Source organism: Ornithorhynchus anatinus, chromosome 16 (genome assembly GCF_004115215.2).
Source record: "Ornithorhynchus anatinus isolate Pmale09 chromosome 16, mOrnAna1.pri.v4, whole genome shotgun sequence".
NCBI classification, from domain to species: domain Eukaryota; kingdom Metazoa; phylum Chordata; class Mammalia; order Monotremata; family Ornithorhynchidae; genus Ornithorhynchus; species Ornithorhynchus anatinus.
In genome coordinates, this window is record NC_041743.1 from 28,563,399 (window position 1) to 28,590,996 (window position 27,598).

General features: G+C 38.1%; 1 protein-coding gene and 1 long non-coding RNA gene across 9 annotated transcripts in view; one reads left to right on the forward strand and one right to left on the reverse strand.

Annotated features, from left to right (window-relative positions):
• The window catches only part of LOC114817261, an 82,982-nt gene extending 75,817 nt beyond the window's left edge, over positions 1–7,165 (forward strand). The window contains exons 4-5 of the long non-coding RNA XR_003765112.2: positions 6,593–6,709; positions 6,928–7,165. This is a non-coding gene — a long non-coding RNA (uncharacterized LOC114817261). The remainder of the gene's footprint in view (positions 1–6,592; positions 6,710–6,927) is intronic.
• Positions 4,143–27,598, reverse strand: part of NHLRC2 (NHL repeat containing 2) — an 84,656-nt gene continuing 61,200 nt past the window's right edge. For all 8 annotated transcript variants that reach the window (XM_029080685.2, XM_029080687.2, XM_029080682.2 and 5 more), the window contains 6 exons: positions 13,522–13,615; positions 12,172–12,403; positions 11,317–11,439; positions 9,685–9,894; positions 7,997–8,213; positions 4,143–6,543 (listed from right to left, as the gene is read on the reverse strand). In XM_029080685.2, the coding sequence (XP_028936518.1) occupies positions 6,287–6,543; positions 7,997–8,213; positions 9,685–9,894; positions 11,317–11,439; positions 12,172–12,403; positions 13,522–13,615 (1,133 nt within the window). In that variant the 3' untranslated portion in view covers positions 4,143–6,286. The remainder of the gene's footprint in view (positions 6,544–7,996; positions 8,214–9,684; positions 9,895–11,316; positions 11,440–12,171; positions 12,404–13,521; positions 13,616–27,598) is intronic.

The window sequence follows — 27,598 nt, forward strand, 5'->3', positions numbered from 1 at the left end:
AACTATAGCTAGGTAAACATTCCAGAACTAGCATCTAGGGCTGGACCTTTCTAACTCTGACCTGACAGCGTCGACCTGTAGAAAATAATTAAACAAATCAACACAATTTAGAGCAGGACGAGATGAATTTTGTAAATTTCAATCAGAGCTACCATCCATTTCACTTTGCTAGGGTTCTCTGGGTTGTCCAGAACTAATAACCCACTTGTCGTAATAGTGCACATGAAAAGCCCAAGGCCAGCTTCCCTGCCAACGACTGCTGTGTTTAAAATCAAGTTAATTATACATTTGGATGGAACATTTGTCTAAGACAATTGACTCTAAGAACACTCTTTTTTGAATCTCTTGCAGCCAAGAAACCTTAGAAAAACAGCTTTAGATCAGCTCTCCGTAACTCAGCATTTTATGGTTTCGCTGTGTTCTGCTCACATCACAGAATACAAGTTTCTCGGGGGAAGGGAATCCCACAAAATGGCCCCAAGATGATATCTGAATAACACAGAATGAAATAGCCACTCTTCTAGGTAGCAATAGGTTTTAATTTAGAATTCCATCGCTTTCCATAGATCTCTTCAGGTTTAATTCTAAACCTTTCTAGAAAGAAGTTTTTTCACTTGGAAAAACACACGTTCAATCATGATGTAGAGCTGCCAGCCACAAACTAGACAGAGAACAAAGGTATTGGGTTTCCCATTCCAGTTTATCTCAACTTCCAGTTCCTTCCTTCCTGTTCAGGAGTGTTGTGCTTTTCCACTATACTGCCTAATGTAAATGTCCAAACAACCTGTCTTTTTTGAAAGGAAACATTTTTGCAGGGAGGCAGCGTGGTCGATGGCAAAGGCAGGAGATTTGTGAACCCCAGGAGTGACAGGGACTGTGTTTAATTCCCACTGTGTATTCTCTCCCCATGGTCAGTACAGTGCTGTGCACATGGTGCTTTTTTTTTTATAGTGGTATTTAAGTGCTTGCTCTGTATCAAGCACTGTACTAAGCGCACTAAGCGCTTGGGTAGATGCAAGCCAACCAGGTTAGGCAGAGTCCATGTCTCACATGGGCCTCACAATGTTAATCTCCTTTTCACAGATGAGATAACTGAGGCATAGATAGGTGAAGTGATTTGCCCAAAGTCACACAGCTGACAAGTGGCAGAGCTGGGATTAGAAACTAGGTCCTCTAACTCCCAGACCCTTGTTTTAACCACTAGCCCACTCGGCTTAAAAATTACTTATTATTACTACCACTTCTTGGGTTCTAGGATTTACCTTATTGGCTTGCTATGTGACATTTGGGCAAGTCACAAGTTTTCTGGGGTCTTTCCTCAGCTATGCAATAGGGATAGTTATCCTTCCAACTCAGAGAGATGTTGATACTGTATGGGAAAGTCCTTAAATTCTTGGTAGTACTTTTGAGTCTGATTTTCATAATACACAGTTACTCCCTGGAATTGTTTTAGCATTTCAGAAGCAGTATGATTCTCTCTTGGAACATTGGGGGCTAAGTCCACAGATCTCTTGTGCATATCCACTTATGTACTCCACTATTTAAGCCCTTTTTTCTTCACCTATCTACCTATTTTTTTCTTCCTGTTTTGTCGATAACCCCATTAGGTTACAAAATCTTCCGAGGACACAATCCCAAACATTTAGAGCAATACTCTGCACAAAGTAAGCACTGAAGTACTGTTGAGTGCTTTCCCATGCTACAATAAATTGTCCCCTAGATGTCTGAAAGAGTTAGTGTTCCCTACCAACTGCCTAAATTAAATCAATTATACTTGAGTATGTACTGTGTGCAGAGCACTGACACACATTTGGGAGAGTTCAACAGTTAGAAGAAACAATCCTTGACTACAAATACAAAGATAATTCTGAGAGCAAAGTAAAATGGATTTGTGGGTGTGTAGGTGCTTAAATACAAGGGTTTGTTAGTAGGTATGTACAAAAATGATAGGTAAATGCATAGCCGGAGTGAAATTTGGACAGGCAGGAGTTAGGGAGAAGAAAAATTGGCAAAGGTCTCCTGGAAAAGACATCATGTGATGAAAATGTGAAGAGCTGTTCTCTGGAAAATTCGAAAGGGGAAGGAGTTTCAAGTGTTAGAAAATTGTGACAAAGAGATTAGTGGCAGGAGAGATAAGGAGGCACAGTGAAATTACTTGAGGAGGGTTGAATTTACCAACATAATTGTAAGCAGTGGGAGAGGAGAAGAAGAGTGAGAACTCAACAAAGCAGGGGTGTGGAAGGAGGGAGGTGAGTGCCTATTGCATACAGCATTTAGGAGAGCAAGAAGAGGAACAGCTTCAAGTACTCTCTTGGTGTCCTCTTTCTTCTCTCCTGCTCCTCTCTTTCCTGAGTTATCACTAATCTTAATTCTTATATGACCCAAAGAAGAGCCTACCTCTTTTAATGTTATAAAAATTATGTAAAAAGGGGTAATTGAGTAAATATGGTAACTTATACATTGGAATATATGTATTCATCTTCCCCCCAGAAATTTTAGTCACAGTGGGTGCCTACTCTACTTTTTTCGAGTAGTTCACACAAGACTGAACTTACACTGAATAGATAATGTATTTGGCCAACCATTTTATTGATTTCTAGATCTTTAGAAAAATGTATTTTAACATTTGTGATCTCAGATGGCTTAAGTATGATATAGTCCTTTATATTTGAAGTCCAGTTGTAAGCTTAGGGCAAGCTGCTGATTGTGTTATGGAAGTATAATTACAGTAATAGTACTAAAAATGCTACTACTTGAAAGCTATAGAATGCTACTATGAATAATAATAATTTTGGTATTAAGCACTTACTATGTGCCAAGCACTGTTCTGAGCGCTGATTAGATATAAGGTAATTAGGTTGTCCCATGTGGGGCTCACAGTCTTAATCCCCATTTTCCAGATGAAGTAACTGAGGCACAGAGAAGTTAAGTGACTTGCCCAAAGTCACACAGCTGATAAGTGGCAGAGCTGGGATTAGAACCCATGACCTCTGACTCCCAAGCCCGTGCTCTTTCCACTGAGCCATGCTGAATGCATTCATAGGAAAACTTCATATTTTGTTCTACCCATTTTATTCAGAAGTAAACACATCAAGGGCCACAATATAACCTACAAATAAAAGAGAGATCAACTTTTTTGTTTCTAAAAAACTGGGATTTTTTTAGATATCTTAATTTAAGTATATTTATTACAATGCATACTTGAACCAAATCAAATTTCCTAACTTGCTATAGGTTTGCTACTTCAAACACCCAAATATTATTTTATAGTAATTTTGGAGAACTTTTGCCAGTAAGGTTAACTATCCTGTGTTTTCCAAGTTTTCCTCTTTTGAAGACATTTAAACATTTTAGGCAGTAGTATAATTTATCTTAATCCTCAGATGATCAACTTTAGCATTAGCCACCTTCATACTTTGAGAAGGCAAATTTAAACAAATATTTTTACAAATGGCCAGTGCAGTAAGATGGAGAGAGTAGAAATGTGTACATTTGTACATAAAATTTGGAGAACTGGACCTGCCTCAAATGAGAGGAAGAGGTTGAGAGGAGCCTGTATATACTCAAAATTTATTGGTGTTGGATTATCAGCATTAATGTAAATTTCATTTCTTTGAAACTTGGATTGATGGAAAGAGGTGAGTAAGCACTGAATTATAGCTGAGAGGTGAAGGCTACATTAAGGATAAGATTTTAAAAAGTGGAAGAAATTAGCATAGATATTTTTCTTTTAAAACTAAGGGAAAGATGTGTGGTTCAGGCTCATACAATTTTAAAACAGTTCTGCTCTTCCTCAAGGTCTCTATTTACATGGTGCTTTGTGACAACCTACTAATCATTTAAAAAGCATTGAAAAAAAAAGAAGGAAGCTAATCCTAGTTGCATAGGTAGAAGGTAAAATAGAGCACCAAAGATCAAGAAATGACAATTAAATATTTACTTCTGCAAGCAGACAAAAAAAATCCCCAGGTGGAAACATACACATCTACTCTGCAAAGAAAAATAACTACTGGAAAATAATTCTGAAGGAATAAAAAGTGTCTATATGATTTTATAGAGAGTGAAGGTGTCCATATTATTTTGGAGTAAGAAATGTTCTTCACAATTCTTATTCAGTTAAAAAAAAAAAAAAAAGGACAAAATCAGGCAAAAATTCAAAGTCCTTTATTCCAGCCAAATGGTATACTCAAGGCAAATAGTTAAGTTTTGTCACTCAAGTTATTCCTGTGATTTTACTAAGAAAACTGGGGAACTATTGTAATTAGAAATGGAATTTGGGATTCCTTACAAAGCCATTTTTACTTTTCAAAAAGCATACTCAATAAATCCAGAAGGTTAAAATAGATCATAAGATCAATTTTTTTCCTTAATGAATATAACTTTAGGAAAAAGATAGCTGATCATTTTGCATCTTTCAAATGAACTGCCTAACTATATTTATCTCTAATATTTTAAAAAAGAGCAGAAGGACTTCTTTATGTCCATTTCAAGTTTCAAAACTGTTAAGTGGTGCAAATCTGCTTGTTTTCAACCCAAAGAAAGGAAAAGTCTTATTCCCGGACATCTGATCATATGATGAGCAGCATTTTAGGCAGCAGACTGTTCTGAAGATTTGTAGCATGCTTTGACTATTTCAAAATCTTAACAGGTGACTAGAACTGCTAGAAACATTTTAGGGAATATATGAAGAAAGAAAAACAAACCTTAACCCAAATTCACTGAAATATATTTAACATTTCCCTCAACAGCATACAGAAGTACATTTTTCAAGATTTCAAAATTTACAGAAAAGACTTCCAGATTTCTCTGTTCTTTTTGATGTCCACAGAGGACTGCCATCACATCTTGAATGTTGGACGGTTATTTTAGAGAACAATTGGCTTAAAGACAATGTTACATCACTGTAGTATTTTTACATTAAGTTCTTGCCACAATATGTAGGCTTTTAAAAATTCCCCTCAAAAGGCTAATAAATAATAACAAACAGTTAAAACTTGAAAAGAGCAAATTATTAGACATTTAGACTGAATGGCTTTTTAATAATGGACAAATATAAATATAAGGACTTATCAATATAAATTCTTCATTATTATAAAACTATCTGGTCTGTCATTGTAAATATTCTAGTAGTTGAATATTATTATGCATAATAGCAGCCAACTAAATCCTTCAACAATAATGTGCACATTATTTTCTATCACTGTGCAAATATTTCAGCATATGTTTAGGACATGCATATGGGTTTGAGGATTAACTTTGATTTTTCAGAATAAGGCAGTACTCATATAAAGAATATTGTATTAAAGCAGGAGAACCATTTTTGATTAGAAAACAATACCTATTGTGTTTTTAAAATACACATTTCTTTTAAGTGCTTTCATGGAAACATGAAAAACATAGCTCATAACTGTAATCTAAGTTCTCTGAGACCATCTATGCACATTAAAATATGGAATGATCCTTGAATCCAACTAAGCTTTGGTGTGAAAGGGTATTCAGGTGTAAACTCCTCTGTTGGTATTTTGAAATATGGTATATAATAGAGTTAAAAATGTAGATTGCTGGCATGGTGCCAACTGGAAAGCTCTACTAACCAGCACTTTGTTACAGCAACCTCCAAGCACAGACAAGCTGAACTGGCTACTCCTCCTGAGGAAAAGAGGTTCCACTGTGTAAATTCTCCCCATTGGCATGAAGTCCCTGTTAACCTGATTAACAGATAGTTTCAAGTCAGCCAGTCTGTGCCTTCTTTACCCTGATGATTTTTACCTGGCAGTTTAAGGTGTTTTGCAGAAATGCTTCCCAAATTCCTAGCAGCAAGAGGGGGTGAAGGAGGATGATGAGCATAGTCCTCTGACTTTGAACACCAAGCTTCCCAACTGGGGCTCACAGGGCTATATGCTGGTTTCTGGGGCTTCAGCAGAATTTACTTCGTCATCTGAAAGTTAATGCCAGCACCTTCCATTTTCATGTTGAAAAACAAATCTTTTTCAGTAGCTACAGTAAGACTTCAAAGCCATTCTACTCAAACTATAGCTTATGCTGTGAAACCATCAATGTTCATACGATGGCAGATTACTTAATTGGTCCTAATAAGGCAATGAAATTTGTATTTCTAATGATAAATTTGTAGAAACTATGGTGATTTCATTTTAACAGGAGATGCAGCATCAAAGTAATGAGTTGGGTATTAAACACTAAGGGACAAGAGACTGAAGGAAAGCTTTTGTTTGAAAATATTCATCAATAAATTATAGTGTACAGATGTGCTGGAAAGGTTAGGTGGTTAAAATACATATGTCAGCTCCACTGGAGCTAGGCTACCTTGGTGTGTTTTAGCTATTTGTAAAGGCTGATTGAATAAGATTCCTTTCATCATACAGGCACTGCTGTCTACACTACAGTAATACAGAAATACATTGACAGATAGTATAACCTGAAATGACACACAACTGCAAGGAATCAGCAGTGATATTTCACATGGATTGGAAATATCCTTTATTTCCCCCAATGGAGTTTGTCCTTGAAGCAGCCATTCATTGCCTAGAAAATAAAAAAATGATTCATTAATATTAAATGTTTATTTTTATAGGAAGGAGAATCAATTTTTAGACGGAGCCCCCTCTGCCCACACCAAGGGACAGGGAACTATGTCCAACTGTCACCTGGGCACTTCTTTCCCAGCACCTGGTTCAGTGCTCTGCAAACAGTAAGCACTTTATTTTTAAATTCTATTACTGTTAATCAATTAGTGGACCGTTCACATGACCATGACACTGTATTTGCATCAATTTCCCATTTTTATCTATACCATCATTCTTAAGCTCTCCCAGGGATGATGTCTTCTGCTATTTCTGTATGTTACTTGAGTACTTAATTAACGGGTGGCACTCAAAAATATTAGTTACCTAATATCTGTATTTTCAGGAGTGACATATGAAATGAAGCTTTTTATACTGTTCATTAACTGCATAACCCTAAAAAAGTGGAATTTATGAACATATGCTTAATCTGCATTTTGACTCAAAATCATGGTATGTATATTTGATAGTTCCTCTTTTCTTGTGTGCAAATTCAGTTTGAAACAAATGTTCCATTCCCCAGTACAGGAGACAGAATGAGAACTTTCTTTAATCACAGGTATGCAAATATAACTTTTGTGAAGTTTACCAAATCAGATTAATCTGCCTTTAATAAATGTTTATAATTTAAACACAAGTTAGTTTGGGTGTCTTTACAGAAATGTTTGGAATGCTTGTCCATGTGTTTTGTGCAAAATAAGAGAAATATTTCCTTGGTATGAATCCTTGCAATGGCCTTTCGATCACGCACGTAAGTGAATTTCAGTCAGTCATATCTCTTTCTTGCTTGAGTACAGAGTTTCCCAGGTTACTTGAAATAAATTTATCTATCTGGATGTTGGACTTTACACAATGTCAGTACATAACTAAGAATGTACTTTGTCCTTGAGTTTTTTTAATATACAGATAAAAATACATAAGATCTATATTAACCTATAGCATTTACTAATTTCTCTTTAGTGCTTAACTTTAGCTGCTATAGCTAAGTTTAAGGTACTAATCTTACAGAAATTAAATGACTACATGCCATAGGTTTTGTAGTATATATTTTGTGTGTGTGTATACACACACGAAACTCAGGGACTAAGTGTAATCTGAGTTTTGTACTGACACTGAATAGTCCAGCTTCCTGTAGATATTTCTTTCAGATAACATGGGAAATCCTATACCAAAGCAAGCAAGATCCTCTTCAATTAGTAGAAGGCAGACAAATGTGACTCCATTCGACACTTAGACAGTACACTAATGAAATCTATTAGCTCATAATTAAAAACAATTTTTGATACTTTATAGAACAGTAACATCCATGATCGAATAGTGTATGTCTTGTGTGGTTTGAAACAGCTCATGCTCTTGCTTACTCTTACTCTTAAAACCCACTGGGCACTTGTGTTTATGATATACTGCACTCCTACCTTCAGCAGTGAGATACCAGAAACTGGCTGCTTCTTCCGTCAGCTTTGATTTTGCAGGAAGAACCAATCTTAATCCAAATCGAAGAGTCTGGCCAGGGCAGACAGTCAATGGGGAAAGTTCAATTTTTGGAGCAAATTTAGGGAGTTTTGGTAATTTTGCCACCTTCTTTTCTAGGGTTCGACCGTCAACCGCAGTTTCAGAATTCAGGATAGGGAACTACAAAATAAGAAGCATAGAATTATTTGAAAGCCAGGTTTAAAGAGCCACCACTTGGAGATAGTAAAACTTCACAGCATTTCTATTGAAAAAGCTTAGTTTCACTTCAAAGCCTATATATCTGGGAAGTTTTAGGCAACAGTGTGACTTTTGCCTGTGCCCAGAGAGCAAAGATATAATCACTATAACAAGACTATAACAAGAGAAATAACCTGGTCTGTACTTATAAAGGATACATATCTATCCAAGAAGATAAAAATCAACGTTAAATATTTGAAAATTTGATAATCAGATTACAATTGGCTTGGATTACTGAGGATTTAATACAAATTTTTACAATTAATTTAAAAGAACAGGTCATGGGCAATCAGGGAATGGAGAGATTGGATACTTGAAGTTCAATAGTGGATTACATAAAATAGAAAGTAACATTCAAAAAGACTTTCACAGTGGCTGTTAATTGAGCAACATTATTCCAGGCATCTTAGTTGTAGTGCCCAATTTTTTCAATTTGCATTTTAGAGTCCCTGAGGCAAAAATATAGGTGAACATAAAATTTAAAAAACTTAAGAGGTTATATTTCACACTTCTGCAAGCTAAAAATAACAATTGCTTGAGTGTAGCTGAGGCCCATGAACTTCATATTATAGATTTATTCTTTTTTCATAGCAGTGAGATCAGAGACACAATTTTAAAAAGATGGCACCGAAACCGGGACAGACGTATTCCAATCTGCCCTGCTTTAATGAATGGAAATCTTTCAAATACCATCTTTGAAGAGAAGAGCAAATTCAAAAGGACTATGATACCTGCTTGCTTTCAAAAAGTTAAGGTTATAAGAATGAAAACACAAATTTAGATGCTAAAATTTAGGCAGTAACCATGGGAAATATTTTTTCTTTGCCTGCATCAGCTGCTCTGTTTCCATCTTAGTCTTGTTCCCTTTTCATCTGATTTTTCACTTGTTCCCACCATACAGTTTATCTAATTTTCAAAATCTTACGCAGAGGGACTCCTTATTTTAGAAGACTACTTAGCAATAAATATATCTTAAAAGAGAAATAAGAATATGAATTTCCTTAAGGGCAATTTAATTTAGTATAATCATGCATATATACACAACTTTTAATCCTTGTTTTTGCTAATTTTCTTTCTGAGTTCAAGAATCCTTTCAAAGTGCAATATAGACCTTATTTATTTGAAAAATTTTATCCCTAAGGTACTTCTGCTTACTGCTAGTCAAATAGTCCTGTGTACCCCCTGTAGACAATATGTGTTATGTAGAAATTCCCTGTATATAAACACAAAAAGTTTCTAATTTACTTTTTACAACATTAGTTGAGTATTATTATTAAGTATTTTATGTTGAGTAGAGCTGCTAAGGTCACTGGGGTCACCTCGCATATCAAGACACATTCGTAATTTTCAGCATTTGTTACAAGTTTGATATTAAAAATGAATTTTTACTTACAACTGAAACAGTTTTTGCTTCTAAATCCAGCACTTTAATTTGATGATTATTTGTATCAGCGACGTATAGCAAATGCCCATCCTCTCCAATACACAAACCGCCTGGTTCGTTAAAAGTGGTTTGAGTAAGACTGGAACCGATAACATTACTTGCTTCTCCCGTTCCTGCTAAAGTAGCACAGTTTTTGGTTTTGGGATCCACGACTTTAATCTGAAAAGATGACAATTTTTACAAATTCATTGTTTATGCTGATGTAGAACGACAGTAAGAGGTAAATTTATCTTCACCTCAGCCTTAAGGATGACTCTGTATTAAATTAAATAGGTCTGGAGTCTACTTAGGAAGCATTCTAAATGGAAAGTCTATTAGCCATTAGGAAGTTTTCCTTCCCAAGGCAACTCAATCGATGCCCTTTTAAAATGTATAAAAGTAAAAACATTTAGGTTCACATTTCTATATTTACTAGACTTTTTTAAAAAAATGATGCATACTTTGAATAAAAAACCTACATCAGTACAGCAATTAACGGAGTAACCTATATGATTTTTTTCATTACTGAATATTTGATTAGTGAGTGCTTAAGAAAATATGACTCTGATGCATATTTTAGGAAAAAACTGGAAAAGTTTACCCTTAGCAGCGATCTTTAGCTTTGGAGGGCACTAGTAAATGTATTCTACCATTTTAAATAAAACAATGGTTTTGTTTTATATCTTGATTATGTCTTGATTAAAGACGAGATATAACTATGTAGAATATTTTTAAAGATTCTTTTCTTCTAGACTTGAGTGGGATGCTAGAACTCCTCTCGTACTGGGTAGTTGTTTCTACAGCAAACACTGCTCCATGGCCACACTCTAATTTTTACCAGTTTGAAATCTTGCTTCATTAAAACAAAAGCTTTAAAATGACATATATTCCAAACAAAAATGGAACGAAGGCAGGAGCACCAACTCCCTGACTTCCTCCATTAGACTGTAAAATCCTTCTGGGCAAGGATTACATGTGATGACAAATCTCAAATACCATTAAGCACCTCATGGTGTGATAGATACAATAAACCATATTAGACACAGTCCCTGTCCCTTATAGGGCTCAACGTCTAAGAGGGAATACGAGGAAACAAAGGTATAAAGTTAAGTGACTTGACCAAGGTCACACAGCGTGCAAACTGGCAGAGCTGGGATTAGAACTCAGGTATCCCAACTCCCAGGCCTTTTGCTCTTTCCTCTAGGTCACACTGCTTTCATTCTGTTCTTCCAAGTCATAATATAGTGTTCTGCATCCAATAAATACCATTAATTGATTGAAGGCAGAGGAATACTTGGCTGAGGAGACACAGGTAGATTGAAAAAGAGAGGCAATCAATGACATTATATTAAGCACTTACTGTGCATAAAGGACTGTACAAGGTACAGTACAATAGAGTTGTCCAGAAGCAACTTACAGTCTAGAGAGGTAAGGGACAGGAAAAGGGTAAGAGTTAGATAAGATTAGGTAAGGGATAAGGTGAGGAAGAGTGCAGGATAGAGTATGGAAAAAGCACAAGGCAGCAATGTCAATGGACAGAAAAGTGAAAACTATCCATGACTGTTCTGCACTATCAGTTGTTTAAATACTAGTGGGACTCACCTTGTGGTTATAAGAATCTGCCACATAAAGCAAGTTCCCTTTCTCATCCCAAGTTACTCCAAGTGGGTGCTGCAGCTTTGCATTTATCCCTGCTCCGTCAATATCTCCAAAGGCAAATAAATTCTTTAATAAAAACATAAAAAAAATTCTGTAGGCACATTTGTCACTTGCTTTATATTATGTACGTAAACTTATTCCATCATTAGAGTATAAGCTTCAAAATGGTAACAACTATGACTTGCACATTTTTAAAAATCCAGACATCAGGCTGACCTCACCCATCTAAAACTCTTCCTCACCTGCTATAACTGCAACTACACTTCACCACTTATACTGACTTCCATCCTCATTGTCTGCATGAGTTGTTTCTGACTTAACTGCCTCCTTACATCCGCTGTCCCCCTGCCTCCCTGATCTCTTGCACCTAATGACCAATGCTTAATACAGTGTTTGGCACATATTAATTATATAACCTATTATTTTTGCAAATATATATTTAGCATCATATTTAGGCTAAACATCCCAAACATTAATTAATCTGCTCTGAACTATGACCATGATTACCATTATATAACAGAAAACTAATGCCCAAAGAATTGAAGCAATTTTCCCAAGGATAAATGAAATGTCAATGGTTTGTATTTTTGTATTATGAATAATACTACTACTAATAGTGAGCCCAAACCTCATCGGGCTGGATTAAGTAAACTGGCTAGGCTACTACCTAAATCTTTCACACTCACAGGGTCTCTGCTCCATAGGGCCCTGTATAAAGCAGATTCTCAGGAAACACTGTGGGCTGATTATTTATCTAAAGGCTATATTTAATTACAGCTGCAAAAGGATTTTCATTACCATGGGATCTCTCTCTCCTCCAACAAGATGTTTCACTGCTCCATCTTTCAGTGAGATGGTTCGCACAGTACTGCTTTCACTGTCTGCTATGAACAGGCAATTCCACGGTTCTCCGGAGGCCAAAGAAAGACCTGAAGGCTGGGCAAATCCTGCCTTGTGGGGATATGCATTATTACGGTTCTCTTCATTTCCACTCCCCGCAAACCGGAGACAGGTTCCTTTTTTTAACTCACTAAGGAAAAACAAATTTGAAGATCTGAAGTCAAGGTGGCAAAAATTAAACAAGTCAGGTACTAAATAAAAGACATAGATTATGAAGTCAATGGTAACAGCTCAAAAACAACTGACCTTTCTGGGTCAAAATGTATACAAGACTCTGTACCCTGGTACTAGTGGGAGACTGCACACTGACTGCAGCAATGTATTTCCAAAGCATTGCCCAATCACTAGTTAATCTGTTCTAAACTATGACCACCATTACCATTATATAATAAAAAACTGACTGAAGAATTGCAGGAATTTTCCAAAGGATACACAGCATGTCAATGGCTTATATTTTCAGTTTTCATTTTTAATGAAGATTTGCTTTTCATTCACACTGACGGTATGCAGCACAGAGAGTCAGCATTTCACAATACTCATGATAATACATGGTCATAAGAAGCAGGGAAGCCTAATGGAAAGAGCAGCGTGGCGGGTCGGGGGACCTGGGTTTAATCCGGACTACCCCACTTGTCTGTATGGCCTTTGGGCAGGTTACTAAACTTCTGTGTCTCAGTTTTCTCATCTGTCAAATGGGAATAAAATATCTGTTCTTCCTTCTTATTCTGTGAGCTCCTGTGGGGCAGAAAGTGTCTCTAACCTGTGTATACTGCATTTATCCCAGGGTTTAGCATATGTTAAGCACTGAAAAAATGCCATTAAAATACCTATTTTTACTGGGGATAAACCATTTGGAGGGTGTGCAATATTATGATAGTATTTACCTTTTGTATATTTTGTTTAGAACAACAAAATAAAGATGGAAAAACAATGGAAAAAAAAGTGGGAGGTGAAAATACTTTTTCTGTTGCTACCTGAACCAGGGATGAATGCTTCTGGTCTTGGACTTTGTGCTTGGACTTGGTGAGTAGATGCATTCTCCCTTACATTTTAAGGGTGCAAAATGGGTACAATTTTCAAATAAGCATGAAAATTTAATAATGATCATAAAATTCATTTTGTGTTTTTATAATCCATACAATTGAGAGCCTTATTTAATGGAACTCTACTACCTCTGACTAGAAAACCCCCAGAAAAAGCATTTCTGGAGTTGTTATTAATTGCCAAATTAACCATCCTGATGCTTACCTTTTTTTTGGCAGTGTTCCACTGTCTAAGAGCAGTGCCCAGATTTGATGTGTCCCCGCCATTGCTATCCACAAAATATAATCTCTGTTGTCCTCTGAAATTTTATGGAAACAAAATTAATCAATGGGAATTATTTCTGGTTTATTCTAAATGAAAGGATTTGTTTATCAGTTAATAGTTCTTCACCTGGTAGAGGAAAAACAAAACCAAATTTTACAAGTTCTCAGAAATCCAATTATTTTTTTTTCTGCCTTCATAAGTTCCTGTTGGAATTTTTTATTAGACAGTTTCATACAAATGGTACAGATCTACCACTTCCACAGCCTTAAACTTCCATAGAACATATGTACATATCCTCAGACTTGGCTGCTTTCCCTATTTGTAATTATTTTAATGTCAGTCTCCTCCCGCCCACCACCCCATACACGATAAATTATTTGAGGGCAGAGATCACTACAGTCTACCAACTGTAGTGAATTCTCCCAAGTGCTTAGTATAGTACTCTGCACGCAGTAAGCACTCAATAAATATCTTTCAATGATTGATTTAAGCAGTTTATCATGAAAGTCTGATTCTGTGTCTTGTGTGGAAGAGTAAATGGTTTCTTTACCACCTCTTTTTGTGAATCATCTATGCTTCTAATCAACATCTAAGTCATAAGTTTCAAGGTCATTAAATTACTTTGAATGCAAGTTTGTCATTTAATTTAACTGTGATTAGGCAAAACACACAGTTCTATATTTGACTGATCCAGTAATTTGTACTTCATTGAGGTACTGTATTTTGGACCTGAATACGTGGTCAAACCTTTTTATCTGAAAGTTTCTAAGAATAGGAAAATACAAGTTAAACTATTTTTGAAATAAATTAGTTATTACCAGATCTAATAAAAGATGACAAAGAAAATGTCATCACTTATCTGATCAAAGTTACCACAAGTCAAATTTCCTGGTATCTTTTTTTCATTTAGCAGTAATATTGTCATATTGCTCAAGACAAAAAAAATCTGATGGCAGTCATGGATTAAACATGGAAAAAACATTACTTGTCTCAGAATTTGACTGAATCAAATTTCATACTCACACACTATTATAACTTTTTGGCCATTTTTCTCATATGCAAGCCTGTTCGCATCTATATCTCGATGATTTCAATGGGAGCAGTTTACTTGTAGAACAGAAAAGAAATCAAGCCTCATTTACACTTGTGGGGAAGTATTTCTGTGGAATCTAATTTTTCAGTTCCTAGTCAGCATTTGTGCATCTATGACTATTATGTTTATAGTTATCGTGCCTCTTTTGATAGTAGTCTACTCCATTTTGTCTTGTCCGTCTCTGATCCATTTTACAAGAGGAATCAGAGAAATGGAGAGTATTAAATCTCTTACTTGAACAGAAATAGTGTCTGCAGCAGATCTCAGGAGTTCTTCACTCTAACCTATCCCTGAACCTACTCGATTAGTATCTTTGGATTGTAGTCTTCCCACATTCCCACTATAAAAATCGTGGGCTCAGAAATGAATGCTGGGCATATTTGGGAATGGAGGGACTACCATATTCCCATGCCCCTCAAGGTGAGGAAAATAGTAGTAGTGACAGCATTAAGGGCTGATTGTGTGCAAAGTACTGTCTTAAATGCTGGGCGAGAATACACAAGTGGGAATAATTAGACACGGTCCATGCCCCCTCATGGAGCTCACTGGGAACAGACACATTTGGAATAATGAAACATTAAAACATAGCACAAATAGGCTAAATAGGCTCCAAATCTCAGAGGTGATGGAGGTGAGGGAGAGAGTTTGGGAAGGGAAGAAGCTTCTGCTGCTAGAAAAGTAGAACACAAACGGAAAAAGTTATGCAGTGGGGATCCAGTAGGGGCAAGGAGCTAGTTTTTGTGACTACAGTAAGTGCTCAAGAAATACGACTGAATGAATAATGAAATATCTGATATCAATATCTGAGGCTGTTCAAAGGACACGCAATGAAACTGATAGACTTGATTATTTTGATTATCTGTACTAGTTCTCATGAATCAATCAGGAGACCAAATAATCTACTAGTAACCTTGAAAAGCAAATAAGATGGAACAGATCACACTCTACAAGGTCACCAATGACTTCCTCCTTGCCAAATCTAATGAACTTTACTCTGTCCTAATCCTCCTTGGTTTTACTGACACAGTTCTCTCCCGGTTCTCCTCCTAATGCTCTGGCTGTTCCTTGTCACTCTCTTTCATTGCATCCTCTTCCATCTCTTGCCCCCTAAATGTCCCTAATGATTCCCTTCTCTTCTCCCTTTACACTCGCTCCCTTGGATAGCAACTCTTGCAAGGGTTCAGCTACCATTTCTATGTGGATGACTCCCAAATTTATCTTGGTCGGCCATAATTCTACCTCCTTCTCCTCTGCAGTCTCACATTTCCTTTTGCATTTAGGACATCTTCACAAGGATGTCCCACAAGTAACTCAAGCTCAGTATCTGAAAACTAAAATTTTTATCTACTCTCCCTAATTCTCTACTCCACCAACTTCTCATCACAGCTGACCACACACCATCATCCCTTCTGTTTCTGACGCCCAAAGACCTTGGTATTATCCTTGATTCCTCAATTTCAACTTTCACATTCAGTCTGTTGCTAAATCCTGTCTGTTTCTCCTCCACAACATTTCCCAGTTCAGGTCCTACCTCTGTTTCTGAAAGGTCAACACCCTTGTCCAACTGCATGACAACTGCTTGCTGTCTAGACTGATGTGTCAGCGCCTTACTAGTTGTTCTGTCCACAATCTCTCCCCTCTTCAGTCTCTACTGTTCTCTACTGCCTGGAACAGTCTTCTGAAATGTCATTCTGCACACGTCTTTCCACAACTCAAAAACCTACAATGGTTACCCATTCCTTTCTGCCTCAAACAAAAACTCCTGATCAGAGACTGTGAGCCCCAATGTGGGCCAGGGACTGTATTTCTGACCTAACTAGTATCTACCCCAGTTCTTAGAACAGAACTTGACACATAGTAAGAACTTAAATACAATAATAGGCACTGATGTTCTCCATAACTTCTCCCTCCTTCATGCTCTTCTCCCACTACACTTCAGCCCACACTCTTTATTCCTCTCTAGCCAACCTACTCACTGTGCTTCATTCTCAGGTCTTTCTTTATATACAGTTAATACAGCATTCATAATGATCAGAAGAATACAATAAGAGAAATACTTTAAGATAAAAAGCAGTGAATCCCTGGGGCGTTTTCTGTTTAGCCAGGACCTGCTTTGATAAGGTGATAAGCAGGCCCAGGGACTTGATTAGTTCAAGGGAGTGGTTTTACCATGTTGTAATATGCTTGACTCAGCTTGAGCTTGGCTATTCGATTTGAGTCAATCAAGAAACCAAGTTGAGTCAATCAAATGACTGGGTTTGGCTTTGAGTAAATCAAATAACCAGTTAGTGTGAATTCATCAAACTACTGGGCTTGACTTGACTGAGTCAAGTAACCATGCCTGGAGTCAACCAACCCATCAGGCACACTCAGAGTGATCAAGCGGGTTTAGGCAGAGGGAAAGGTCAGAGAGAGAAAATGGACAAATGCAGGACCTTGACCATTGTGCTTCCATAGTCTTGACTGATTAGTTCTCCCCAGGAAAGAGCCCCGCCAACTATCACCTCAGTACTTGGGAGAGTAGGGAACTTTTTCCCTACTTCTGCACACAAAGACTTAGGTACCAATTTACAAACCTTCCCATGTAAGCATATCCAGGTACCCATCTTTCCATTCTCTCTTCTGCCTATCTGTAAATTATTTTGTGACCATCTCTCTTAAATTGTAATCTCTTTGAGGGCAGGGATTGTGTCTTCAAATGCTTTTGCACTCTCCTTTCTCTGTGCAGAGAACTCTACTAAGCTCATGGGACAGTACAAATGAGTTAGTAGACACCATCGCTGCACTCAAAGTGCTTACAATCTAGTAGGGGGAACTGATACTAAAATCAATCACAGGTAGAGAGGGAAGCAACACAGTTTAAAGATGTGTACATAAATGTTGTGGGGGGTGGCAGGAGATGTTACCAAAGGACTCTAACAGGATGTGGGGCAAAATCTCATCACCTATGGCCTCATCCCAGCTGCTTAGGATCCCTTGACCTTCCCTGCAGCACTCTATGGAGGCCTTCATGAGGGACCCCAGCCCACCCAACTGGGCAGGGAACTTGCGGCCGGACTTACTACTGAGTGACGACTCAAATGGGATATGTTTAACAGTAGGTTAAAAAAACAAAAAGGCAACTCGATATTTTTTCTGTCATCACATAACCAATAAATTCTCCATATTACTACCAAGGACTTACACACATTTTGTTAGAATGCCACTTAATCACCTTAATCATATTATGAATGGTTATTTTCCCACTTCAGTAAACTACATCTTTATATCACAACTGAAAACAACGGCAAGATCTGAAGTTGTACCTTTGTCAACATAAATGATGTCTTCAACCATACCAGTATTCCCAAACATTGAGAAAAAGGCAAAATGTATAGTATTAGATCATTATAGCTTTATGACTCGATGTGAGGCTTTGACAAAAACACATTCTTTCATTTTTAAGTGTTAAGAAATGTTTAAGTGAAAAACAGAAAACAAGGTGATAATGGAGTAGTGTAAATAAATGATTTGCAAAATGGCTATGAAAGAAGTTTATTTTCCTACTGCCAGATATTTTGAAAAATCCAAATTGTATTAAGAGGACTTAGTCACAAGGAAAGAGTTAAAAAATTAAAGAACTGTTTCCATAATGGCTTGCATAATTGCCCCATATTGGGGGAGAATATTTGCAATACCAAAATAGGGGAAGGGCTATTAGGTGTAAATTAGGCCTAGCAATAAATGGAGCATGTGAAAAGGTGAAGGAAAAAAGGAAGACGGAAGGAGGGGAGAAGAAAGAGAAAAGAGGGTACCTACCTCTATTGCATCTTCCAAATTTTGTATACAATAGACATTCAAAGAATTATGAAAACTCCCCTTCTTCTCTTTCTACTCTGGTAAGCCCAGGCACGAAAACAGAAACTTTTGCCAGCGAGCCTGTATCCTAGGCATTCTGACCCTGTGCCCCTTGCTATCCTGGCTTGCCTGTCACTGCTTATAAATTTAATCTTTTGTTCCCTGAAAAATCAGGAGGGGGCTGGACGTTCTGTAGTGGAAGCAATTATGCAAGCAATTATGGTATTTTAAAATTTCCCCAAAATAAATACTACATTCCAATCTAAATAAGGAATTCCTTTAGTCTATTACAATTTATCCTCATTTGGATAAGTTTACACTTATCTGCACGATGCTGCCTGGAGTATTAACAAAAAATGTTTGGTCTTAAAAATGTGATGCATACATGAATATAAACTTAGACTCAAAACAAACTATAGCTTTTGGTGTGCTGCCCAATTTTTACATTATATCAAAGGAAATTCTTCTTTCTCTGGGGTTCCCCTACCATCTTAGAACTTATGGTGTTATTGTTTATCGATCAATCTTAATGAAGGGTTCTTAATGAACACTTACTGTGTGCAAAGCACTGTACTAAGCGCTTGGAGGAGTACCATATAACAGAGATGGAAGGCACGATCCCTGCCATGAGCTTACAGTCTAGTCCTAAGAAAGACTCAAGACACAACTCAAATATAAAGGATTCACTTTGGAACTTACCAATACTTCCCAGAGAGAAGGATTTCTTTTGGGTAACATGAAACTTTTTTACTTTTCACATTTAATTTCCCATACATATGAGAAGCAGCGTGGCTCAGTGGAAAGAGCATGGGCTTGGGAGTCAGGGCTCATGAATTCGAATCCCAGCTTTGCCACTTGGCAGCTGTGTGACTGTGGGCAAGTCACTTAACTTCTCTGTGCCTCAGATCCCTCATCTGTAAAATGGGGATTAAGACTGTGAGCCCCACGTGGGACAACCTGATTCCCCTATGTCTACCCCAGCGCTTAGAACAGTGCTCGGCACATAGTAAGCGCTTAACAAATACCAACATTATTATTATTATTATTACTTCCATTATCCAGAGTTGCCACACTGCTAATCAAGACATGAATTTAACATAACTATGTCTATTACATGGGAGATTTGAACAATTTCAAACTCGTGTCAAAAAAAAAAACAACAGCCTAAGGTCTCCATCACTTGGGAAGGGCCAGGAAGGACAGACAAGATTGGAGGACATTCCCTTAAGAAAAGGAGTGAGAAGAAGGTGAAAACGACAGAGGAACCAGCTAGGGAATTTTGGAGAGGAAAGGCAAGAAGACTGGCAAGAAAACTCAGTCATGGCTAGCTGGGGATGGAAAGCCTCGGCTGGGCTTACCTGAGCTCCTCTTAGCCAGTTCATTCAATAGTATTTATTGAGTGCTTTCAATGTGCAGAGCACTGTACTAAGCGCTTGGAATGTAGAAATCGGTAACAGATACAGTCCCTGCCTTTGAAGGGCTAGTTCCCTGCCACTCCACCATCAAGCTCTCCAGAGCTGTGTTCTCCCCATCCTTCAGCATACAGTCAACATCCTAGCTTCATTAACATATGAAGTTAGTAAAAGACCTTCCTGAACTAAATCTTTCTTTCCTCTTTCTCCCTCTCCCTTCTGTGTCATCCTTACTTGCTCCCTTTGTTCTTCCCCCATCCCAGCCCTACAGCACTTATGTACATAGTGGCTCAGTGGATAGAGCATGGGCCTGGGAGTCAGAAGGACCTGGGTTATAATCCTGGCTCTGCCACATGTTTGCTGTGTGACCTTGGGCAAGTCGTTTAACTTCCCTGGGCCTGAGTTACCATATCTGTAAAATGGGGACTAAGACTGTGAGCCCATGTGGGAAAAGGACTGTGTCCAACCTGATTACCTTGTATGTACCCCAATGCTTAAAACAGTGCTTGGCACAGAGTAAGCGCTTAACAAGTACCATTTCTTTCTATTGATGTCTGCCTTCCCCTCTAGACTGTCAGCTCACTGTGAGCAGGGAACTTGTCTGTTATACTGTTCTTTCCAAAGGGCTTAATACAGTGCTCTGCACACAGCAAGTGCTCAATGACTGACTGACTTAAGGAAACTAGCTCTTAAGCCCCTTGCCTATGGAGAGATTAGGTCTGGTTAAATGAGGATTTTAAGTTAGGCTTCAGAAATCTGGTTAAGAATCCTGGCAGGGCTTTATTCCTGAAAGGTTAGTTGTAAACAGAGAAGCAGCATGGTCTAGTGGTTAGAGCCCGGGCCTGGGAGTCAGAAGGGCCTAGGTTCTTATCCCAGCTCTGCCACTTTTCTGTTGTGTGACCTTGGGTAAATCACTTCACTGCCTCAATTACCTCATCTGTAAAATGGGGATTAGGATTGTGAGCCCTATGTGGGACAGGGATTGTGTCTAACCTATCTTGCATGTATCCTAGTGCTTAGTACAGTGCCTGGCACATAGTAAGTGGTTAACAAATACCATAAAAAAGTAAGACCTTGGTTTTATGATTTCAACTAAAATAGTTCTCATTCTCAACCCACAGTAATCTATACAAAACCAAATGCGTTTATATTGAAGGGATAAAGGGCTTGACTTGACCCACCCTGGTTTTAAATCTATGGTTCCAGGAAGTCTAGTATCACAAAAGAAAAGTTTAAATCACTAAGCCAGTCCCTCTGGTAGGCTGAAGTTTGAAACAATTTCAACCCAATACTGCCTTGTGAACTTTTCGAACTCAGATTCTTTTCCCTGGAAATGCTAAACTTAACACAACTGCTTTTCACTTTGCATGGTTTCAAAGTATAGAAATGACTGAGAATTGCGGGGACTCGGATCAGCCCTGCTTTAAACCATACTAGTAAAAAGGCTTAAAAGCATTTATTTATGTAGTTGCCTCTACAAGTAGCCACTTAACTTTGTAATCATTTGTAATGAAACAAATGAGGTTAAGAAGCACAAAAAAGAATTAATAACCTGGAGTTCTGGCCAAGTGTTTCTATTCGACTTGGAAAAATAACATCTGATATGTCCATGTAACAAATATGGAATTTTAAATGACACTTGGATTTGATCATTCTTCTGATTAAATTAAACACAGCTTCCTACCTGTAAATTTAGACACAAGGACAAATAAAACTAAAGAGCAATAATCCACACTTCAGCAACACATGTGATGCTAAACTTGCAATCTGTTTGTGCCTTTCTTCCCAGTTTGCCATCCCTGGAGTGAAAACTCTTGCTGCTCAAGTGGGCTGGCAAGAGCTGGGGTCCCAGCCACTTCTGTCCAGGCCCAGGGATCTGTCAATCTGTGGGGTGGCTGACCTCTATTCCACAAGCACCACTGGTGGGTGAGGATTTGTTTTGCTGGATGGACAGAAATCTGCCTGCCCAACTATATTTGGAGCAATCTGAAGATTATTCCCTCCCAACAGTAATGTGCTGCTGATTTTGTTACTGTTGCCGAATTCTTTTTGTTAAGTGTTTTATTATTGCTTTCCCTCAGGGCCTGTCGTCAGTTTTCCCACCCCCTTTTTAGATTGGGAGCCCTCATGGACCAAAAACGGTATCTGAATCATAACCGGGTGCCTTCCCCTAGTGCTCCGTACACAGTGAACACTTAACAAATGTCTTAATACATGGTGGGTGGGAACTGTTGGTTTTCAAAGCACCTCTGGGACGGGCTCACACATAGTTAAATTGTGCCATTAGTGATATCACATTCGAATTGGAAGACAACAATTTCTTGAGATAAAACACACAAAAAAGGATAACTTTTTCTAAGAGGATAACATGTCCACCAACTCTGTCATACTGTACACCTCAAGCACTCAGCACAATGCTCTGCACACAGTAACTGCTCAATAAATACGACTGATAATTCTGTAAGCCAAAGCACACTAGATATTCCTGCCTGAGGCAAGGGTGGTGTTTTAAAATTCCATTTACTTAGGAGAAATTTCTTATTGGTCCCAGACTGGGAGGAGGCAGGTCTTATATTAAGTGTGATTAGGGATGGAACCACGTAGACAAAACTATTGGTTTGGGAGCCATAATTACTTTAGATGCTGGAAATCACCTGAGCATTTTCACTTTTTTCACATCCCAGATTGTGATTACTCACCCTCTTCAACCCTCCCCGTCCCGACCATCCCTGGACCAGAGTTCAGACAGGATGGTGACAGTACGCTGCATTTTAGCGGATTGATCGGAAGACAGGCCTGAAAATACGACCTTGGGACAAATCTGTCCCGCTCACATGAACAGAGCATGTTTTTGGGTCGAGTTCTGCTGAACTGTCACAAAAGTATTAGCAGCCAATCCACATCTTGTTAGTTGGGCAAATAGCCAGGCCATGTTTAGATCATTATGAAACACTTCCATAAACTCTTTTTAATCTGGTATTGGGTTCCCTCAAAGACACAAATATTTTAAATTTACCTTCTATTTCCCTGGGTGCATGCTCAATTCAAAAACAGTTGTATAATTAGAATTTTAGTGAGCCAAAACTATTAACTTCTCTGTCAAGTGAAGGGAGTACAGTCAGTTCTCATATAACACAGGGGTTACATTCTTGAAGAATCATGTGTTAAAGACAGCTTGTTCTGTGGTATACGTGTCTTCCTGACACGCATATACAGAACCGCTCAATTCCATCCAGGCAGATACATGTTGGGAACACGTTCCCTACTTTCCCAAGACTTCTATCCAAGCCTACTGAAAACATCCATTATAAGAGAACTGACTGTACTTTATCACTTCAAATTTTTTATTTACAATTGTTATTACTGAAGATGTTAGCCAAAAAACCAGGATCTGCATTTAATGTCCATGATTAAAAATGCTGGTCCAGAATATGGATAAATTACTGCTTCCTGGGTTAAACTGGTGCTTGGGAATGTTCCACGAAGGCAATTAAATATCATACACTGTCATTTTGATTACTAGCATTTCAGGGCTGCCATTTCAGTGGTTGGGAAGAGCTAATAATATACAAAGTGCCAGCTTATACCTTCCCAGAGATAGTTCTTGAGATCAAAGGAATACTAGGCTGTACGTTTTCAAGTTGCCTGGAAATTATTTAGTGCTGTCTTGAAATTATTCTAATAACTGTAGTGGCAGCGTGGCTCAGTGGAAAGAGCCCGGGCTTTGGAGTCAGAGGTCGTGGGTTCGAATCCTAGCTCTGCCACTTGTCAGCTGTGTAGCTGTGGGCAAGTCACTTCACTTCTCTGTGCCTCAGTTACCTCATCTGTAAAATGGGGATTAAGACTGTGAGCCCCATGTGGGACAACCTGATTCCCCTGTGGCCCCAGCACTTAGAACAGTGCTCTGCACATAGTAAGCGCTTAACAAATACCAACATTATTAACTGTAAACATCTGAATTTTCTTTAGCGTCACGTCAAGAAAATAATGGAAATGAAATGAAAATGCTTACATCAACATAGTAATTGATGCCAGCTATTTCTTTTCAGCATGGGAACAAACCTGGAGAGGGAATGTCAGGGGTGGTAAGGGCTGGAAAAAAGGAGGGGAAGGAGTCCCCAGGGGACTCTAAAGACAAACCCATCAGACCCCAACACCTAAAGAGGTGTTGCTTCACCCATACCTGGTCTGTCCAGCCAGCCTGGACTGTGGGGGCTGAGGCAGTCCACCAAAGGTCTGGACGGTCTCCGTGGCTACGGCCCTTGAACAATAATGAAGAATACTATTATAAAAGCAAACTATGCCATTCGAAGATGGATTTTGGAACCTAGACCACAAAGTTGTATCACTTTGCAAGAGTTATGGTTCTTGTTCCTTCCAGCAAGAATGCTGTTATCAAGAACATTTCACACTTAGATCAACAATGCACTTAGTAGTGCTTGCTTTCAACAGCTTTCAATTAAAAATAGAAAAGGACAATGCAGAAGGCTGAAAAAAATGTGGCAGTGGATATTTTTAAAGCTACAAGACCCCTTAATTAGAACAAAGAATTACAGACTATGTACTTAGAAATGCTGACTACATAAAATTAACTAATGAATATTATGAAGATTCAGCCAAATATTGTAACATATAAGCAAAAAAAAGCTCTCAGCTCAGACACTAAATGCTCTAGATTAAAATGAGTCCTCTTACTACAATGCTCAAATATAAATGAAGATTAAGACTGCCTTCTTTGATCTGGTAATAAAATGGATACTTCACACCATACCACTATATGGACTTTGTTTCTCAACACAATAAAAACTACGTGTAACACAAAAATAAGATACATATCTCAGTTAGCTCATACTGATATATATATATACATATACATATATATCAGTTAGCTCATACTGATACATGTTATTAAATAATCTGGATCAAAGGATATATCTTTTCTGGAAGAATTACAAAATGAACCGGAAAACGTGCCCCAAAATAGAAGGCAATTTTAAGATGCAACCTTTGTCTTCGAGACTTCTGAAAGGTCATTAAAAAGCTAATATTCTAAAGCTCAACTATGATCCAAATTGACTTCAACTATGAGCAGAGGTATGTATTCCACTACCTACGTTTGGCTCCAAGGCTTCCCACTCCTCCCTTGTTAACTCCATCTGCCCGTCTCTAAAATTCGAACACATTTAAGTGGAATTCAGTAATAATGATTGTGGCATTTGTTAAGTACTTATTATGTGCCAAGCACTCTACTAATCACTGGAGTAGATATCAATCAAATTTGGCACAGTCTTTGTCCCCCCATATGAGGCTCACAACCTAAGGAAAAGGTATTACATTTCCATTTTATAGATGAGGAAGTTGAGGCACCCAGAAGTTAAGTGACTGGGCCCAAGGTCACAAAGCAGGCAATGGTGGGGTTGGGATTAGGACCCAGGTCCTCTGACTCCCAACCCAGGCTCTTTCCACTATGCCACACTAATAAAATACTAATTTTATGGCACTTTCATGGAAATAATGAAATTGCAACATATATTTCCTAAGCAGACAACCAGTCTACTCTATTAAGAATTATGAGAATAATATATGAAATCTAAATAGTCAGATCTGCTACTTTAAGATTTGAGGTTATATATATATAGGTATTGTCAACCTTTCATCTATGTAGAAAATGGATTAAAAGGCCAAAGAAGGTTAATGGGCTATGAGACTGTTATCCACTCAATCCACAATTCAAATTCAATCCAACCTGGCAATGACTCCAATGACATTGTAGATTGGCATTCATTACTGACCTATAGGAAATGAATCTCTCAAATTAGAGAACTGTAGATAAGATGCAGACAAGTAGAGTCAGCACTGTCTTGAAGAAGTACACTACACTAAAACATACACTAAAAACAAAATGCATTTTTAAAACTTGGCAAAAAAGCAAGAAGGTACTACACTTGAGGCAAAATATTATTACACTAAAGGAATGGGAAACTGGTAACTAATGTACATTTTAGTTTGCTATGAAGTTTTGATCATATTTACCAAGATACATTAAAACCAGAATGAGGCACCTGCATTAATGGCCAACTTTAATCATGAATGTTAGAGTTCTCACTGTTCAACTGCCACCTAACTTCTTCACATTTGATAGTTCAAGTATAAAGTCATTAAAAATGAATATACACAGGCAGAATATAAAATTAGGCAACCTGGAAATGTGAAATTGATGTTTCAATTAAAAAAAACCCCACAGCATAATAGAAGCTTTCCTTCCACAGCACTGATTGACAAAAAGAAACATTACAGTAGAAGTTTTCCCCCATACTAACTGTGCCAGTGACAGAAATGCCAAATTACTCAAAATTATTTGGGAAAAAGAATGCCAAGGTTGGAATGCTAAAAGAATACTTACTTGAATTATCTAATGAGCTAAACATAATGGCTACGAGATTTCTCAAAAGTTCCACAGTAAATTGTAAACTTGTTACGAGCAGGAAATGTGTCTGCTAATTTGATGTATTGTACTTTCCCAGGCTCTGCACACAGTAAGTGCTCAATAAATCCCGTTACGTGATTGATTGATAATTAACACAGAAACTACAGTGAAAGTTATTCAAGTATTCAAAATTGAATGAAATCAAGTTTTGATATCGCACCCATTTCAGCACCATGCATTTGTATACAAGATGATTGAAAATAATCTCAAAAATAAAGTAAGTAAACTGCCTTGTTGTTTATGGATTTATTTCTCCATCAAGTATGCCTAAAGAATCTTAACATTTCAATCTGTTTGCTTTCTAAGAATACAAGAATGTGCGCTTCAAATAAACTAAATTTCAGCAACTTGGCTGGATCAAGGAATTACGTGGGATTGTAAAACAGTATAGTCTTGTAAGAGGGAGACACCTTTAGAAAAAAACCCTCTCATTTATACAAATTGGATCTAGATCCTGCAGAGAAATAGTCTCTTTAATATAAAAAAAAATTACAAAATCAGGCCTATTTTTATTAAAAGGCAGTATTTTCCAACATGGAGAATAGAGTCACCTGTTGGTGGACATTTAGTACGAAACTACCTCAAAGTTCTATCAACTCGGGCCCTGTGGCTTCTTATATCTTGTTAGAGCCACTTAAACACTGAGTGCAGGTTGCCCGGCTCACCGAGGACCGTCATGTAGAGACGAGTCTCACTGGGGGCTGACCAGCCGGGGTTCCTTAATGGCCCCCTGCTACAACACCCGAGCTCACTCATTCATTCTGTCGTATTTATTTGAGCCCTTCCTGTGTGCAGATCACTGTACCAAGCGCTAGGGAGATGACAATCTAACAATAAACAGACATATTCCACAACAAGATTACAATCCAGAGGGAGAGACAGAGGGGCATGGGCTGGTTGGCCAAACTGGGGAAGCTTGCTTACCTGCGTGGCTGTAGATTATATACAGAACTCAAATGAGAGTGTTGACAGAGCAGCGAGGGCAGTGAGACTAGTCAAGGCAAACAACTCCTCTTGGCAGGCAGCCACCAGGGAGGATGCTGCCCATCCCAAGGCCTACAGCCCAATTGCTACTGCTCCCCCTTGGGGCCGATATGTGAGCAGAACTGGGCGCAGGTTGGAGGGTCGCGCTGTCTTTGCTGGCACTTTGAAACGAGTGGCCACTCCATTTCCTCTGTTGGGAAACCT